Below are 18,444 nucleotides of genomic sequence, written 5' to 3'. Positions count from 1 at the left end.
GAGAAGCATATGGTAAATAGGAAAAGACATTCAATCTTTCTCTGCCCTCAGAACCACCCAGCATTTTTAGGTCAATTATGGATAACATTAGGCAGTATGTTACATCCACCTACACTGTGGCACATACATTTAAATAACACAGAAAAATAATTCACGTTGCTTCATCCTTTGGTTGCACTTATATGCATATTGAATATAACTGAACTTGAATAAATATACGCTATGTATTTATTAATTTATATGCTACATTTATATCCTTTATTAGATCAAGGCAGTACACTTAAGATCTTTTCTCATTTTATCTCCCATATATTTTGTGGGGTAGACAGGGCTCAAAAGTAGTCACTGGCCAAAAATCAAGCAGTAAATGTTACGGTTAAGAAGATTTGAAGATGGGTCTTCGTGGTCTTAACCAATAACACCATGCATGGGAATACCAAGTACTAATTCTTCTGTGTTTAATGTCTCTGTATTTAAGTTCCGAATCTAACAACGCAGCAGCTATTCCTCGTTAATTATCATCAAACATCTACATTTTAGTTTATCGTGTAGTGGGAATCTAGCATTGAACTCACTGTTCACTTAACAAAGATTTAGCGTATTGCATAAACAAAGTGCAACGCGCAGAGAAACAAAAGTCAAGGTCGTGAATCTCTACATCTGAGCCACAAGATAACAGAAAAGGAAAGAAAGCGGCCTCGCGTGAATCTCATAACCCCATAATGCTCCCCAGCAGAAATCTCACTTACTTATTACGTGTCAATCCCGCTATTACCGCTACCAATGCTACCACTCGTTTAACTACGCCTGAACAAACCACGCGTCGACCCTAGGTACCGAACAGGCTTCCGTGCGCAGAAAATGTACGTCATTTCCTACAGCGACTCGAAAGCCAAATGTACATTAACTTCATACAGGTAGCGGAGGGGAGGGGCAGAAAAGAGGAAGTACGGCTTTACTGGAACCTATCAGACCAATCAGTGCGTTGTTTTTTTTTTCAAAGAACTACTTTTAAGGAAATTTCAATCTTTGCTATTTTGGGTCGTTTTAAAAACCTGGATTTTAATGAGCTTCTTCAAGTCCTCTATCGCACAGGGGCTTTTTTGATCTGATCCAGCTGGGCTGTTTTTTTTGTACAGATCGAAGAAGCAGTAGCTGAGCATCGGTTGTAATTATCCTTCAGTGTGGTCCAGCACTGTCATCCATGTACTGAACGCTGGAGCAAAGACTTAGAAATGCAATATTATTTGGTGGCCTGTCCCTGTATCACAATGGGAGGGGACACTGAGAGATATGACGTACAGTAACACTGTAATGCATTTCACCATTAACATTGGAGGTTGGAGATGCAATGTTTTAAGTCTGCAGTGAGGCTGAAAGAGAAGCCTTTAACGCAGTCTAGGTTTCTTAGGCTGAACTTGCATGTCGCTCTAAATTGAAATGTGATTGGGTAATTCGAGGCTCAGTATGTTATGTGAATTGTTTATAGCTCAGAATGTTAGTGAATCCTAGCAATCGTCTAGTTCAATAGCCAGAATTAAGTAAAGCATGCGTTAAATACATAATAAGCAGGACTTCTAAGTCAGTACCTTTATTATTTCCCTACTGTGCAAGTCAGTAGAAATTGCAAAGTAACATTCTTCCTAGAAGTCAACAGGGAAGGTTAGTTGGTGGTTCTAGATGTCATGAAAAACCAGCCGAAGACTGACTTCCCAACCATTATTTGTGACTGACTTCACATTAAAACGTTATTTGTCAGTGGTTTATTGAATAAACCAATTGGCTGGATTTGCACAATTGGGTTTAGCATGCTGGATAAACCCTGTCTGTAACTGATGCAAGCACGGTTTAAACACCTACCGCTTTTTCCTCCCCTTCTCCCCGTTCTGCCTGAATTTTAATCCACTTGCCTGGTCAGGAAAGCTTGTACCCTACGTAGTACTCTTGAGCTAACTTAGTAAACTTAGCTTTCAGATTTATTTATTTTTTATTTGTTTAAAAACAAGACTGTTTTCGCTACTGAAACGTGCAGTATAATTGAGCAAGCCACCCTCCCATCCCTTTCAGATGGGTTTGCCTACCCCCTCCAGCTCCAAGCTAGCGTGCAGAAGTAGCTTCAACTTGAGGCAGGCGGATATTGCGAACCAAACAGGCGTTTGCTGCTCTGTCTTTTCTAGCTCTAGCAGTCCTTACAAAGCGAGCGCCGGAGGAGCAATGGAAGCTAAGGCGTTTCTGCGGGCGTCGTGCCTTTGCCGCCTGCAGTTAGCGGCGGTGAGAGGCGCGCCGTGGGGGCCCTGGTTCCGCCGCCGCTTCGCCCCTTCGGCGCCCTTGGGTGTGGGGTCCCGTCCCGCCACGGGGCCCGGAGCCCTCAGCCCTTTCGACCGGCAGATGAAGAGGAAGCAGAAGAACTGGGCAGCCGGGCAGCCTCACGCGGAGCACTGCGAGTATCTGCGGGAGGAGGTAGAGGCGAAAGGGCGGGAGGAGCGGGCGCTCCGATCCACCCGCTGCCGACCTCGCGTTCTGAGGCATCTCGTGCCTTCGCGAGTATCGAAGAAACTTTTCGGTGCTGTTGTCGGAGGAAAGCCCCGAGTAATCTAGCCTCCCTCCCCCAAAACTGCCGAATTACATCCAATGTCCTTTTTTTTTTTTAGCCCTCAAATATCGTTAAGATTCTTCCGGCAGCAACGGATACATTATACTGTATTGTAAGGAATGTGCTGAAAATCTTAGGTTCTAGGTCGTTTTTGTTCTGTTTTCATTCTGACCTTACTTTGGTGGTCGAATTAACATGGGATGTGAAATATTTTGATCTGCTAAAGCGGTGCTTTAGTTTTGTGTAACATTAAAATAAAAAAAGAAAAGAAAAAGCCACTTTGGTGTAGCAGTTAAGCACCAGGCTAGAAATCAGGAGATGGTGACTTCTAGTCCTACCTTAGGCACAAAACCGGCTGGGTGACCTTGGGCCAGTCACTGTCTCTCAGCCCTGGGAAGAAGCAGGCAAGGTCAAACCACTTCTGAAAACCTTGCCAGGAAAACTGCAGGGACTTGTCCAGACAGTCGCCAGGAGAACACTGACTCAAAGGCACCAAAAAATACCTTAAAATTAATGAATTGGTATCAAAAATGTTTATAAATTGCAGTTTATTTTGTTAGATGTCATAATTTGTTCAACATTGATTTGTTGGGTAAATTGCAGTGGGAATGTTCACACGTTGCATTAAAACAAAATCCATGATTTACAATTTAACACAGCTGCTGATGTGAATTCATGCAACATACTAAGTAGTATGAACCAATTCTATTATTAGAGTTGTCAGAACTAGAATACAGACCCCTTTTGGACAACATGATGGCAGTAAAGAGGTGTAGAAAATACTAACTCTCGTCATCTAGATTATTACAGTCTACTGGTAGCCCTACTGCTGTGACTTGGCATGAAGTGTGAATTCTGTCATTGTTTCAACAGTTTTCCCCCAATCCTATGCCAAATGTGAAGAACAGAAAGAATAGCAAAACCATCTTCTAATAAATATTAATTTTTTTCCTGTATTCTAGGTTGGTAGTAGGATGGCTGATCGTGTGTTTGACATATCCAGGTAAGATATTATCTCATTTTTTTTCTCTACAAAATGATGTGCCTTGTCTGTATAATATAAAGCTTAAAGATAAGAGATGTAAATACTTAAAAGCAAAAACTTGCTAACTTGGGCAATAAACTATTATAGTTTGTATTTATTTATTTATTTATTTTTATTTATTTATTAAATTTACATGCCACCCATCTCCCCCAGAGGCATAGGGTGGAAAGAATGATTTTTGATTTGGGATTTCATTGTAAGTGTATTACATTATTCATTACCTTGAGTTCTGTTCATTTTATCTCAGCAGTACTGAAAAATGGGGATGAGGAATTTCTGATCCATGAAGCAAATGTGGCATTCTAGGTTGCTCTGTCCAGCCTACAGAAGCCTGGTCAGATGTCCCTCACCTACCTTAAAGCCCTGTCCCTCAGATGAAAGGCCCATCTGTTCATGTATATAGGGATGAGAGAAATTTTGTGAACCCTTTAGAACTATCCATAATCCTGAAGTACTATGACCTACAGTGTGATCAGAGGTTCATCTGAGATAAAAGATTCTGATTAAACAAACAACATACAGTACAAACATGTGCTATCTCAGGTCTTTATTGTAAACATTAAGCCAATGTTTTAAAAGTATGTGAAATCCTAGGATAATCAGCTCTTTTAAGGAGTAAGTCAAATGTTCCAATCAGGTATGCATTTGAGGAGCCTTTCCTGTACATATGCACACTTTGGTTGCCACTCTCAGAGCTTGCTCTTCATGACACAGGATCGTGGAAGTGAATCATGCCCCTGTCAAAAGAGATCTCTGTAGTCCTCTGAAAAAGAGTTTTGATGGTGTTGAGTAAAGACATGACAAAATACACTGTCTTATGTGTTGCTATTTAACTGGAATCTCTGTCTATTAATACAACTTAGTTGAAGCTCAAATCCCACCGTAGGTACTGCAGAATTACTGAGAGTTTTAAAGAGTTCACAAACTTTATCTCATTGTTCTCACCCTGCATATCAAACAAGATTGGGCAAGCCAGAAGGCCTGAGTTGCATGCCATACCAACATCCTGGCTTTGTGATTCTGGAAGCTTTCTCCAACCACAGTAGCCCAAACTCAGGAAATGGCTTCTCACAATTTTCAACCAGGAAACAGAACAGTAATATAAGCTCTAAAATATGCTTAACATAGTTTTAGAGGGAATTTAAAAACTCTCAATGACCCTAAACGCAGAAAAGTTGTAATCCCTGTTGTGGAAGAAGCATTCTCTGTTTTCAATTTGTTGCAGCTATCAGATTAAGCTTTACATCAACCAGCTTCAAAAGAAGCAATTCATCTTTGAAATTTGCATCCATCCTTTTGTCTACTTCAGTTTCAAAGCATTTAAGGGAATATGCCCAAAGAAGCTTTAAGTGTATATTTTTCTGAATTAGAACTCAGGAACGAAATAGCAAAAGCTGCTGCATTGAGACCGACTCTTAGATGACTAAATGCTGTCCTCTTACCCATTTCTGATAAGGAATAAGCATTGCTGAACACTGCAAGAATCATTCCTGACTCAATATTTCTAGAATTGAAGTGGGAATTACTGTGTAATTTTCATAGGATTGCAGTGTGAAGAAGAAGGGGACTGAATTTGTAGGCATTAAGATTCAGTCAGTATATGATATTAAATATCCATGATCAGATTATGTTCACCTTGATTAGGGCAGTGTATTCACAAGTAAATACACGTAAGATTGCTAACTCTGTTGGTAAAAGCAATGGTTTTACTGAAACATTGCACACAAAGTAGGTCAATGATTTGCAGTTTTGCATCTTATTCCTATTCTATTTTTGGTTCTTAAGGACATTTCCCCTTGCCTTGGACCTTGGGTGTGGGCGAAGCTATATAGCTCAGCATTTAAACAAGGTATTATGCTTTTCTGTAGCTTGGGTTTTATTCATAGAGTACAACCTATTACATTGTGGATGGCTGAACAAATCACATTTGGCTGATTTACACAATACATCAAACTAGTAAGCCATGGGTTATAAGCCAAAATGGATGGGTTCATACAACACATGAAGCTATGGCTAGACAGATTGCATTATGACTTAATGTGTTGTGTGAACCCGCCTAACTTTGTGAATTTGAATCAGACAACTGAACTAAGTAATTAGTCAAGCCTCTGCTGCATGCTAAAAATAAGATATAAAAAGCGTCACTCCTGTTTGATCATATCGTGTTTGATAGTCTCAGCATTTGACAGACTGTGGTCACAAAGAAGCAAACCCCTTTGGTTCAGCTGGATTTTTAAATAATTATGCAGAGGATTGCAGCTAGTTGCTGTGGCTTAGAATACATGGGGGTTTTGTGCGGAGGGCAAAGGACCCTAACTGTGTTTTCCTCTGTATGTCTGATCAGAAACCTCTTCCACCTAATTAAAAAAGGCTTTCCCCAGATAAGGAAATAGAAGTCTATAGTGTGAGCGTGTTATGGTTCCCGAAATACCTGATTTTTCAAAATGTTTCAGGGTAGCTTTAGACTAATAGCAGTAGTTCCATAGATCAATTCTTTATAGTTTCAAAAGTATTATTTTAACAAAATAATACCAGGTATATGAATACAAAGAAATAGTTTAATGATGCATATACAATATTATCTTTTAACAAAGGCCTTATCACATACAACATACATGCTGTTCTTATTCTTCATCTGGCTAGCCAAACAAGCTTACCTATCTTGCCTCCTAAATAAAATCAGTAAAATAATTGAAAACCTCTTACAATCTATTTTTCTTTCAGGATGTTGTTGAAAGGCTTTTTCAATCAGATGTGGCTGAAAATGCTCTGGTAAATATTTGCATGATGTTTGCCAGATATTAATTCATGCTACTGAAAAGTTGAATTGTCTTAACTGGAGTCCTAAGTTATTTCTCTTCTAATCTGATTTAGAAGAACACAATACATTCAGAAATACCAAGAGTCAATATTGTAGCTGATGAAGAATTTCTTCCTTTCAAAGAAAACACATTTAATCTTGTTGTCAGCAGTCTGAGGTAATTAACAATTGAATTAGATACATGTATAATGAGAATAGTGGTTTTTATAATTGTGACCCTTAGTTCTAAAACTCTTTCTGAGGTTGTAATTTTGTATGTTAGTATAATACCTGGTCTGCTACCAGAACAAGCTTGACAAGTGTAATTTATAATTGGGAGACCAGAAGTTTAATATAAAGAAAATTGACTTTATTGGATGTACTCCTGCAACCTTTCCTAAACACTGCTTTAGAGGACTTGGTGTGTTGATCTGCAGTAAAAAATGAGGAAAGCATATTTATTTTATTTATTTATTTATTATTAAATTTGTATGCTGCCCATCTCCCCCCAACGGGTGACTCCTTGAATCCTAGCCTTTACATAACTGGCTATCTAAGTCAAAGGGATCCAAGATTGAATTTGCACAATACAGTGCAACTGACATTTTGGATGAAATGCACAGCAGAAATGATGCCACATGCACTCATGTTACTTAAGATCATTCTCTTGGTATGTTATATAAATGCAGCTTCGCTGTGGTATATTTTTCTTGTGCCAACATGCCACTCTGAGCTTGCCACCTAAAATTTACAGTGCTGAGATAGTTTTGTGCCTTTTATTAACTTGCTTTCTATTGTAATTACTTTTTAGTTTGCATTGGGTCAATGATCTTCCCAAAGCATTGCATGAAGTAAGTACACCCGTTCCCTCCCTATAATATATTGATATCACCCATCTTTTATTGGTATATAAAATTTTCTGCAGAAAAATGCTTAAGAAACATGCCTGCGTGTTCAGACCCTCAGGGAACTGATGACAGTAACACTTCACTGTTGTTTTAATGTGCAGGTGGCAGCACCTGATTGACCTTGTTTGGACTCAGAAGCTAAGCTGGTTCAGGCCTAGTTAGTTCTGTGATGAGAGACCTCCAGGGACAAGAAGACTGGAGACTAGATTGGGAGGTTGAAATGACATCCCAGAAGAAGGCAATAATAATAAGCCACATCCTTACTGTTGCCAAGGAAACTACATCAGTATATTCCTAAAGCAAAAACACAATTGTCAGAGCAAGCAACCTAAACTCAACAAGAACTGTGTACAGTCAATAGCTATGGAATATTGAGTGTTAGTTAGCAAAGGAAAAAAAAAAAAGGAAAGGGGTGGAGTAAAAGAGCCTCTTTGAGCTTATTTATGGAACCCTCAACAGAAATCATGTCGGAAGAGATACTGACCTGTAATATTTTGCTACAGATCCTATTTTCTGTAAAGTCAGTCCATAATGTACTCACCTGCCCACAGCTGATACAGCACAGTAGATAAAGCTAAGCCTAGGGCAGAGTTCAGTAATCCACAGCCCACATGCAACCATGGTCACTCTTTACACAACCCCTGTTGCCCATGCTCTTTTCTTTGCTACTAACTGAATGCTAGATGGTGGGGAAAAGATTGCTGTTCTGACAGCTGCAATCAGCAGCAGCAGAAGTGGAATTATTTTGATGAGGAGGCTTTGATATCTCTTACTCCCCCATCTTGTCTGAAGGCTTGTGCTTTTTCCCTATCAGTAATAATGGATAACCTTGGTTGAAGCAAGATCATTGGATACAGGACTTAAAGCCTTTCCCCCCACTAGTCCTACCCAGATATTTATTCTTCCTCATTTGAAAGGGAGTCTGCTGTCTGTTTTGGGGAAATAGCACTTTTTGTGTATGCATACATATGTGTATATATTATTGGCATATAGCCCTGACCTGTAGTTGCTGCTCAATGTAATTTTCAGAGCCAAAAGGATTGCTCACTTCTGGCTAAGAATATTGATCCAACTGCTTGGGGGCAAGTCATTGCCAAACCTATCCCATCCCATACTTTTCCTAACAGTTGAGGTATATTAATTTGGATTCCTACATCAACTGCATGGCCGCTTCCAATTCTAATAATTCCTGCAAATGCATTGGTTAAATATTTCTTGTGTTACATGTCCAATGAGATTTTGTGGAATTTAAGAATGAAGTACGTCTAAGTCAATGTTGTCCAAACTTGGGCACTTTAAGATGAGTGGACTTCAACTCCCAGAATTCCCCAACCAGCATGGCTGGCTGGGGAACTCTGGGAGTTGAAGTCCACTCATCTTAAAGTGCCCAAGTTTGCACAACACTGGTCTAAGTATTTTATAGTGACTTGCAATGACAGGCTGCATTACAATGAAATGGGTGAAGTTTACCATGAAGTAAGCCCTTAGCATCAAAATGTATGCAGTGATACTTTAGATCTTTGTTAATGTTTGATTTAATTATGATGATTTATTTCAGGTACATCGAGTCCTTAAACCTGATGGAGTATTCATTGGTTCCATGTTTGGGGGAGACACACTCTTTGAGCTTCGCTGCTCTTTGCAGCTAGCAGAACTAGAAAGAGAAGGTGGATTTTCTCCACATGTGTCCCCTTTTACAGCTGTGAGTGACCTAGGACATCTACTGGGAAGAGCTGGCTTCAACACACTGACTGTGGTAATTATCAGTTATAAGAAAGGAACATTCCAGAAAACTACAAGAAGTGCTAATCAGTACTTGTTACCTTGCTTCAACAGAAAGAAATCTCTAAGTGGTAATGTATTTGCCATAAGATAAAGCAGACATGGGAACCAGCCCATGAACTGGAAGCAGTATACTTTATTTCTGCATTTGATATATAGAGACCAGGCTGAACCTGAACCTCCCCTTCCCAATAGGATCTGGATCTGAAGGAGAAGAACTTCACCTGCTGAAGTCTCCTGGACTTCAGCAGAAGGATCTCAAGGTCTCAGATTATTCATGTTTCCCTATCCTGTTCATTAAATCAGAGTAGTTGAAATGATCCCCTTTCCAATCATTTAAGGAAGTTCCAATAGGATACCATGATCAGTGGTATCAAAAGCCACTAAGAGATCAAGGAGGGTTGTGCTTCCCCAATCCCAGACATCACCAAGCATGACCAGTACAATTTCTGTGCTGTATCCTGACCTGACCTCTGACTGACAAGGATCCAAATAATTTCTTTCCTCTAAGGCTCTACAGTTCAGAGGCACCATTTTCTTCACAACATTTTTTAGAAAAGGAAGCTTGGGGATGGATCTAAAGTTGTCCAAAATAGTCAGCTTGAACAAAGGTTTCTTAAGTAGGGGGCACACTACAGCCTCTTTCAGAGGTGATGGAAACAACCCTTCACTCAAGGACTGATTACTGCTTGGATCCAACCTCCTGCCATCTCACGGGAAGCCTTAGCCAGCCATTAGGAGCAGGGATCCACCTGAGAAGTGGTAGAACTGACACTGCAGCGGGTTCTGTCTGCTTCCTTGGAACTCACAAACTCAAAATGTTTCCAGATCACTTCACAAGATGACATCCCAGTCATTTCCATTGGCACTGTCCAGGTGAAGTCCAGCTCCTCTTAAATCTAAGAAGTTTTGTCCATCAAATGCTAATTATTCACAGCAGCCCTTCAGATGGTTTTGGCAAACATTCTTGAGAATGGAGCAAGTTGCATTAAAAGGGCTGCTGGATGGCAATAAAGTGGCAAAATATTTTGGTTTTGTCACTCAACATGAGCTTGTACCAGTGTCCAGTCAGACTTGAGGTGGGCCTTCCAGCAGCGTTCTAGGCATCTTCTCTGCTACTTCATCTCTCTCAGCTCCTCAGTAAAGCAAGAAACTGCAGTGGATCTGCAAGCAGAGAGAGGCTGCTCCAGTGCAATGTGGTCCAGCCTCCTGGATGCCCCTTTAGTCCAATGGGTGACCATGGTCAAACTGCCTACCAGATCCTTGGGAGTCTCTCTAAGAGCCCTTTGACCCATTTTTCCCCACTGTGGAGAAAGTGGGGTCACACTGCAAAACTCCTTAGCAGACAGAGAATAATCTGACTGGCAAGGGTGAGTGAAACCACCCTTTGGATTGTGTGGGTTTGTTTCTTATTGTTCCCATCAGTTTTTTGTCATCCTTGCCATCTTTACTCTTCATTTTGGTCTATTACTGTACAGTAGTTTTGTTTATTTGTTTGTAACATTTTTATTTGTAACAGTCCAGAGTTGTTGGGAGTTGGGTAGCATATAAATTAAAATGATAATAATAAGAAAATATCCTTATCCTCCATGACAAGGGGCAAAATTTAATGCCCCCCCCATTTCAAATTGGTTCGTGTCTGCCCCAAGTCAGAAGCTAGATCTAGTGTGTGACCTTTCACATGCATCAGTCCCTCAATAAGTTGGTCGGGCTTGTAGTTGTCTTCATGATCATGAACTTCTGGGCTGCTTCAGGTCCCTAGCAGAAGGAAGTTAGATTGAAGTCCCCCAACTTTACTAGCCAGGGGACCGAAAGGAAGCAGGGGAGGGGATGATTTGCAGTAACACATTGCACTAATCCATGGCTCACTGAATGAGCTACATTGGCCTGGTTTACACACAACACCAAGGTCCAGTCTGTGATTTACCAACCACATTGGCCAGTCAAATCATGATATGGCTTAGTGTGATATACAAACCCAGCATCTATTTAACTAACTTGCTGGACTACTCTTTCTATAAGCTGCAGTAAAACCAATGTTTGTTGGTTTGGTATAGTTTTTTCTTACCCCAACTGATTTTTCTTCTGTCAGTGTGCAATGTCAGCATTTTATTGATAGCTCCAGTTCAAAAAAATAAATAAATAAACATTCTACAATATGCAGTGGTATATAGGATAGAGACAACATAGTCAGCAACATTTAGTTTTACCTCATTTATTTATTTCTGGGATCCCATTTTTAGACAATATGTTTTGTTCTGGAGATAAATCTAACTATTTACTATTTTCAGGATTCAGATGAAATCCAAGTTAACTATCCAGGAATGTTTGAAATTATCGCTGATCTACAAGGCAAGTCCAATTTTTTAAAATAGTGAACTACCAGAGCTATTTGACTTCATTTGGAGAAATAAGTGACAGATCAACATTACTTTATTATTGAATTGTGAAGTATATTGATGGGAGTAAATACACTCTTTGTCGCAGAGGAATTAATGAAAAGTATATGAATATAGAAATAATATATGTTTCAGAACCTATGAATGCATAACATAATTTACATTTGCAGTCTACTTTTTCATATCCTGTTAAGATTGATAGTATACAGTTCTGCATATTGCGTTTAGCTTATTTACAATCAAAGACCAAAACCTCTGTATGTTGTGGCTACATTTCTAAAATGGGTGGTAAACTTACAGACAGAACTCTGAAATTATGCCACATAAATTAATAGCAAAGTGGTCAAATTGGGGGTGCTATGTTTGGACATTCTCCAAGTTTGGGGAGGGTTTTAAAAGTGAGAATTGTAGCAATTTATCTCCTAAAGCCCTCTGCCCCCGTTCTCCCTGCCAACCACCCTGTAGCAGCATCTGGAGGGGGGATGGCAAAGGAGAAAGGAAGGTTAGACTGACAAAAGCAGTATTTGGGCACAAGCCCTGCCCCCTTTCTACAGGCATCACAACATTGCATGTGTGCCCCAAAAGGCAGCACATCATGGCACTGTTACCACTCCCTCCCTTCCCCCAGAAACTGAATTGAAAAAAAAAAAATTAGGTATATGGTTTCTGGGTGATGTCCCTTCCCTCAGCACCTCAGAAGATGCTTGCCTCTGTCCTAGGGTGTGGCAGAGTGACCTTTCAAGTAACAAGCCATAGTAGTGACCCGTGTATTCCAGTAGATATATTTTGTAGGTATAAACTGTAGATATGTCAAAGGCCAATTGTTTGGTTCCATTTAAACCAACCTTGCATTATTAATATACTCATATAGCTATCATTATACATCAAGTAAGTAGCTTTTCATTTCTGCTTAGACTTGACTCACCAGTGTAATTTTGAATCAAACTGAATTCTTGCATCTTTTCTTTCCTCAAATAGTTGAAGGAAGTGCTTTGAGAGCTGGGGTATTGCTGTCTTGATTAATTTGTACATTAAAGAGAAACATCGGTTGCAATTTTAAGCACAGTTAGGTGGAGGTAAATTCCACTGAATTCAGTGGAGTTTACTTCCCAGGTAACATATAAACAATTGTTCTGTTGTAGAAGGAAAGTTGGAAGCTTTCTGCTATAAGCGTTATGAAGACATTTTCATAGAAAATTGTTTACTGGTCAACTGTATTAAGTGTACTTCTTTATGTTGTATAGGTCTTAGTTTTCAGTGGATTCACTTATCTTAATGTATACTTGTTTATAAAGAGATTTTAGGGCTAAAGACTGCTTACTGGGGTTGCCGTCCTTCATGTAACCTCATTGTGGATAGATTAATTTATCTTTGAGTAAGCAGAAATCTTTGGCGTTATTTTAAAGCAGTTATGCTCATCTGATCCTATTCATATTGCTGAAATGCATTCAACTGATGGTGTGTGCTGTATCTTCCTTTAAAGCCTGAAACTGTTTTTAGGTATGGGAGAAAGTAATTGCTGCTGGAACAGGAAACCTTTGCTACACAGAGAAACCATGTTGGCAGCTGCAGCCGTGTATAAGGGTATGAGCTTCCCATTCAGTAAGACATCTTTATCACATGGAGCAAGGTTTTATCACTCTGTATTTTCAAGCTTGCTCACTCCATGCTATCTTCTGTCCTTTCCATAAACAGTGGTGCTTAACAGTTTGGGAAAAAGTTTGCTTTCGGTAACCGGTGTGCCTCCCTTAGGGTAGCAATAACTGCAACTAAACGTTTCACCTACTTTTGCTGGACACAAATACATAGCTTTGGATAATTTTCCTCAATAAATAAGTGAACAAATATGTTTTTGACTCATTTTTTAATTGGGTTCTCTTTATCTAGTTTTAGGACTTGTGTGGAGAACAAATAACGTTTTAGGTCATATTTAGGCAGAAAGATTGAACATTCAAAAGGGTTGACAAACTTTTCAGCACCACTGAATGTACCATTCCAGCATAGATATATAATCCACTGGCCTTAATGCTAAAGAGAGAATGGAAACCTAGCCAGTGAAACATAGTTATGATATAAAGTTGTCATCCTTTGCTGATTCTTCCCATAGGCTGTCATTATAAGTGGCAGTTATAACTACCTATTTGGGTAGCACAACCAGTGTTCTGCTCAAACAAGAGACAGAAAATGGAGAGGAGTTTATGCCAAGAGGGTTGGTGTGCCTCCAGTGAACCCACTGCATTCCCCTGTGCTCTTTTCTGATGGTTCCTGATAGTTGATAAATTTGCTGGCATTGGGAGTTGGGTCAGTACCTTTAGAGCATTAAGCTGCCTTGAATTGGATACAAGCCACTGATTTTATAATAGATTAGATAGGTTTTTGCTGTATTTCTTGTTGCTGCATTGAAATAAATGCAAAATGTTTCTTTTGCAGAATTGTACGGAAATAATGATGGGACAATACCAGCAACATTTCAGATTTATTATATGATAGGATGGAAATTCCATGAATCACAGGTAATATTTACCTTCCCTGTAATACGTGGGGTGGCTAAATAAGTGTATGTATTAGGGTTTTTAAAGTGGACTCTGCACCTGCAGGAAAAATGCTAGGAAGAAAAAAAAAAAAGGTTTTTAATTGATTTTTTAAAAAAGGAACCATATTATTTTACTTAATAGTTGGTTCCCATGTTTAAACTTATAACTTCTTTTTCCTTTTCAGGCACAACCAGCACAGAGAGGTTCTGCAACAGTATCATTTGGGGATCTGAGAAAAATAAATGAACTTATTCCAGGCAAAAAAAACCTTTGACATGAAATATCATAGTAATATAAATTGTACATAGCCTGTTGAATATTTAGCAGTTATCATTTAATTTTGACAAACAACTGACACTATGTTTCCCCAAAAGTTTACTTCAGTGCCTAGGAAAAAAAGGGTTTATATTCCTGTTTACCATTTCAGTGGCTGTATTTTTATATATAAATGGTAATAGTAAAGTTGCAAATTTGAACTGGATACATCCAAAGAAATGATAGTGTGTATTTCTGTATAGGTATTACCTGTCCATGTGAAAATGTGAGAGGTCCACCTACTCAATAAATGAATGGCAGAGTAGGGACTGGGTAGTTGCTCCTACAACCCCTAGGCATTACATGGAAGGGCCATTCTGACTGCTGCATTTTTTGCATCTTCTGTTAAATAATGTATTGTCTGTTAGCTAGTGGGCTGTTTGATGAAAGGAAAGCCATTTAATTCCACTATGCCAGACTACATGCTTTTGGGACCTAGATTCTTGGCTAGGATCCCAAGGCCCACCAATGAAGAGCTGAGATGACAAGTAATGGTATACAGTAGGCATATGCTAAGAATTAAGGAACAGTGGGCTTCTAATTGTATGTTCATCCCATAGGTGACTATTACAAGCTACAGTGTCATCACATGCAATTTGACATCATTGTAGAAATGTATCATTTGCATGATGCTATCTGTTAACTTGGGCCACTTGTGGAATAACTTCATGATGCACACATAAGCATTTACCCACCTTGCCACCCTGCTGACACTCATGGATAAGAGTGTCAAAGTAATAAGGATCCAGGTATTTTCCTGGTAACAACCATCCCTGGATTTTCTTTCAATTTTTTTTCTCAACTATCCAGAACAAAAGATTTATTTTTTTTATGCTGCATTAAACAATTATGAGTCAGGCATCCATGCTGACTTACAGCTAAGTTATCCAAAGATCTATTGGTATCTCTTATTCTAGCTTTTGCACTTGTTAAAATGGGGATAAATTTTCCAGTTAAAATAGTAAACCACAATAATCTGTTTATAAGCTTAATTATGACTTCAATGACTTAGCAGAGCTGCTACCTTTAATTCCTCCTATATATGTGTATGTGTGTCTGTTGTGTATAAAATAAACAAGTTATGCTTGCACAATCAGTTAACTGAACCGTAGTTTATTGAAATTAACTCAACATGTGACCAACAAATCAGTCACATTTTAACCTATTATGTTGTGAGAATCCAGCCCAGATGGAGAGAGATAATTTGGAAGAGTTAATCAACTCATTTGCCTTAAAAAGGAGGTCCATTTTACTTTTGATGTGCATGGCAGGCTGTGATTGACCAGGCTTGTTCATGCTCCCAGCTGTATGGTGATCTATAATCAATGTGGAAGAGATGTAAGCACATAATGATATGGAGAAACTGATGTATGGAGGAGCTGAATACTCAGAGAGATTGCTGGAAGGAACTCATTGAAGCAGTTCTCCAGATATTCAAAATACAGAAGTTGCAGTATTGTTGAACTCTCTGTTTTGGTGTCGTCATGTAAATGAATTGATCACACAACAAGATGGCTACATGCAACTGCATACACTTATCCTAAGTATCTGTTACTGCCTGTTTAGGGCTTCTGTACTGTGTGGCTGTAGTCACACAATAATGCTAAACTAATATTAGAGGTGTACAAACTATTTGAGCTCCAAATTCCTTGTTCCAAACTCATTGGATGGGTTCTGGTGATGATCTGACTCTATCAAAAGAGTATCAAGCCAAGAATACAGATGGAACACTTCCTTTCAAATTCAAAAGGTTTTGCACACCTGTACTCAAAATTAGTTTTGCTTATTTGCAGTTTAGTATATTGTGTGAATCCAGCCATTATAGTTTGTAAGTTATGCTGTATGGGTCAGTGTATTGTATGAAGCCTGACAATTGTATTTAACTTAATGACGCAGCATGCCAGTTACGCTATTGAACCTAGAAGAAGGAGACAAAGAGGAATATTTAGAAGAAGTGTCTAAATCAGTGTTGTCCAAACTTGGCCACTTTAAGATGAGTGGCTGGCTGGGGAATTCTGGGAGTTGAAGTCCACTCATCTTAAAGTGGCCAAGTTTGGACAACACTGGTCTAAATGCTCAAATGGTTGAAGCAAAAACCATTTGAGCATTTAGACACTTGTTCTTTTTACATTTTCAAAACCAAGCTATTGCCCCATCCTACTACTGTGCAGTTTTTATGGTTACATTCTCTTATCCTTAGTTTACTTTCAGTCTATTGATCTGTGTTCATCAAATAGCTAAAGATTATGACATTATTTAACTAGAAAGAAACATAGCACTCTGATCTGTGGAAGACTCTGTTGTCTTATATTAATAAGAGAAATTCAGTGCAAGAATTATCCTCAGGAAGAGATAGTTGTTTGGCTAGATCAGTTAAAGCATAATACACTTTCTTTCACCTTTTGTATAGCTGAACACAGCAGATTTGGATTCTTCTTCTGTCCTTTAATTAAACAGAACAGCCCAAATGTCAGTGGTCTGGTTTACCTAATACTAAAACAATTAACAACATAGTTTATGTGTTTTGGCTTAGTGTGATACGTGAGCTCACTTATAGCTTAGTATTATGTACAAACCAAGCATGTTCCATAAACCATGGTTAATAACTGGCATATGCAGTGGGTGAACCTGCATGCCACCAGTGTTGAGGTTGAAAATGAGATCTTAGCATCACTTGGGCCAATTTTTAATTAATTTACAGATTATCAATATCAGATTAAACTTGAATAGTTTTCAGTCTTACCTAAGGTTTTCAGCCATTCATAGAGAGATTTCAGGCTACTTACTGAAAAAAGAACACTTAGCCTACCCATTTCTCAAGGTCAGATGTATCTATTTTGGTACTCCTGAGGCCTAAGATGTTCACTTTTGCAAATTTGCAGAAATTGTAGACTTATTCTCTGACACTACAGAACTGTCTCCACACAATTTCAAAAGTGTTTTTTCAGCTACCAGACACTTTATGGTTGTGTTTGCACAACTTGCTTAGCTAGATTTTACTTAATTTTGATTAATTAACCCAATTTTGATTAATTAACCTAATTATTGGATCGTACAATATAGTGAACTGCAAACTAGACAACCACATTTTATCCTAAGGTGTTGAAAACCCAGCCAATGAAAGTAAATTTAGGAAGCTAGAATCTGTACCTGGTGACTGGGATCATGTGGTATACTAAGCCATGATGAGATCTGTTTAGTGCTGGCTCAGCATGATAGTGAATCCAGTCATCAATTCAGATCATCTGGTCTATTTGACCAAGTATTGGACTAGCAGCAGCACTCCAAAATTTCAGAAAGAATATTTTCTGTCCTATTTGGTGGGTTAAATCTTACTATTGAGTTTCATGACCAGAATACTTCTAACTTTATAGACCAAAGTAAACTTTAACAGGCACTTTCAAAAGAGTCATTTAATTACAGAGTTTGAAAGATGTTTGTGCAAAAGAAATTGGGAAAAATAAGCTAAATGCTTATATTAGAAGACACGCATTGCAGGTAAAGTTGGTACAATTTTATGCAGATGTACTTACGCCAAGTGCCTAATGAAAGAAAGGCACCACCTTGCTTGCATCCAATCACAATGCCAGAATCTGCAGCAATCAAAATATATGTCAACTAGAGGACTGTTTTATTAGTATAGTAAATGCCATTTGTAGATTTTGATCTTAGGGAATGTTTTCTTAGCTTGCTTTGATTCTGCCATTCTCATTGGTGCAGGGGCGGGGGGGAGTGAAAGAAGACAGAGCCGGAGGAAGATTGAAGGCCGGGAAGAAGACGTGTTATCGAGGATAGGAATGCACAGGGTCACACTTCTCTGAGAACCAAAAGTGGCGCCTAGATTGAAGGGGGGGGGGAAGGGGGGGAAGTAGAGGGAAAATTACGTGGGCTTTAGTTTTAGCAATGCTTGGCTTAGAGCTGCATGTATCCTCCAGTAAATGAAATCTTTTTCAAATCTGCTTTGGATTTCAAGAGATTTGTCTGTATTGGGGCTTGAACATCATAGACCTGACACGCAGTGAGTTTGAATCATGTGGCTTTTAAACAAAAGTTCTGAATATACTTCAA

At 38.9% G+C, this 18,444-nt stretch overlaps 2 protein-coding genes across 3 annotated transcripts in view; one reads left to right on the top strand and one right to left on the bottom strand.

Moving 5' to 3' along the window:
* ESF1 (ESF1 nucleolar pre-rRNA processing protein) overlaps positions 1 to 856 on the bottom strand; it is a 39,524-nt gene extending 38,668 nt beyond the window's left edge. The window contains exon 1 of the mRNA XM_025163902.2: positions 750 to 856. The gene's annotated coding sequence lies outside the window, so the exon portion shown is untranslated. The remainder of the gene's footprint in view (positions 1 to 749) is intronic.
* A 1,247-nt stretch (positions 857 to 2,103) lies between these two features.
* Positions 2,104 to 18,134, top strand: NDUFAF5 (NADH:ubiquinone oxidoreductase complex assembly factor 5). 2 transcript variants are annotated; one of them, XM_007423915.3, is made up of 11 exons: positions 2,109 to 2,460; positions 3,556 to 3,596; positions 5,424 to 5,487; positions 6,363 to 6,410; positions 6,513 to 6,616; positions 7,250 to 7,289; positions 8,905 to 9,102; positions 11,420 to 11,480; positions 13,028 to 13,111; positions 13,958 to 14,040; positions 14,246 to 18,134. In XM_007423915.3, the coding sequence occupies exons 1-11, from the start codon at positions 2,215 to 2,217 to the stop codon at positions 14,333 to 14,335; spliced, it is 1,059 nt and encodes a 352-aa protein (XP_007423977.1). In that variant the 5' UTR covers positions 2,109 to 2,214; the 3' UTR covers positions 14,336 to 18,134. The 2 variants fall into 2 exon arrangements, 1 of the variants encoding a protein (XP_007423977.1); XR_015794991.1 differs by lacking the exon at positions 14,246 to 18,134 and having other exon boundaries at positions 2,104 to 2,460; positions 13,011 to 13,111; positions 13,958 to 14,022.
* The last annotated feature ends 310 nt before the right edge of the window (positions 18,135 to 18,444 follow it).

This window comes from Python bivittatus, unplaced genomic scaffold (assembly GCF_059951505.1).
Source record: "Python bivittatus isolate LINGU-HERP-01145 unplaced genomic scaffold, Pbiv_v1 ctg000020_np1212, whole genome shotgun sequence".
Taxonomy (NCBI): domain Eukaryota; kingdom Metazoa; phylum Chordata; class Lepidosauria; order Squamata; family Pythonidae; genus Python; species Python bivittatus.
Note: the sequence above shows the minus strand (reverse complement) of the source record. Positions and strands in the feature narration are given on the sequence as shown.

Excerpts from the sequence above, each read along its gene's own strand:
- NDUFAF5 (XM_007423915.3), top strand. The coding sequence starts at position 2,215 with ATGGAAGCTAAGGCGTTTCTGCGGGCGTCGTGCCTTTGCCGCCTGCAG. Across the intron at positions 3,597-5,423 it reads CGTGTGTTTGACATATCCAG|GACATTTCCCCTTGCCTTGG; the intron begins GTAAGATATTAT and ends TTGGTTCTTAAG. Across the intron at positions 6,617-7,249 it reads CTTGTTGTCAGCAGTCTGAG|TTTGCATTGGGTCAATGATC; the intron begins GTAATTAACAAT and ends ATTACTTTTTAG.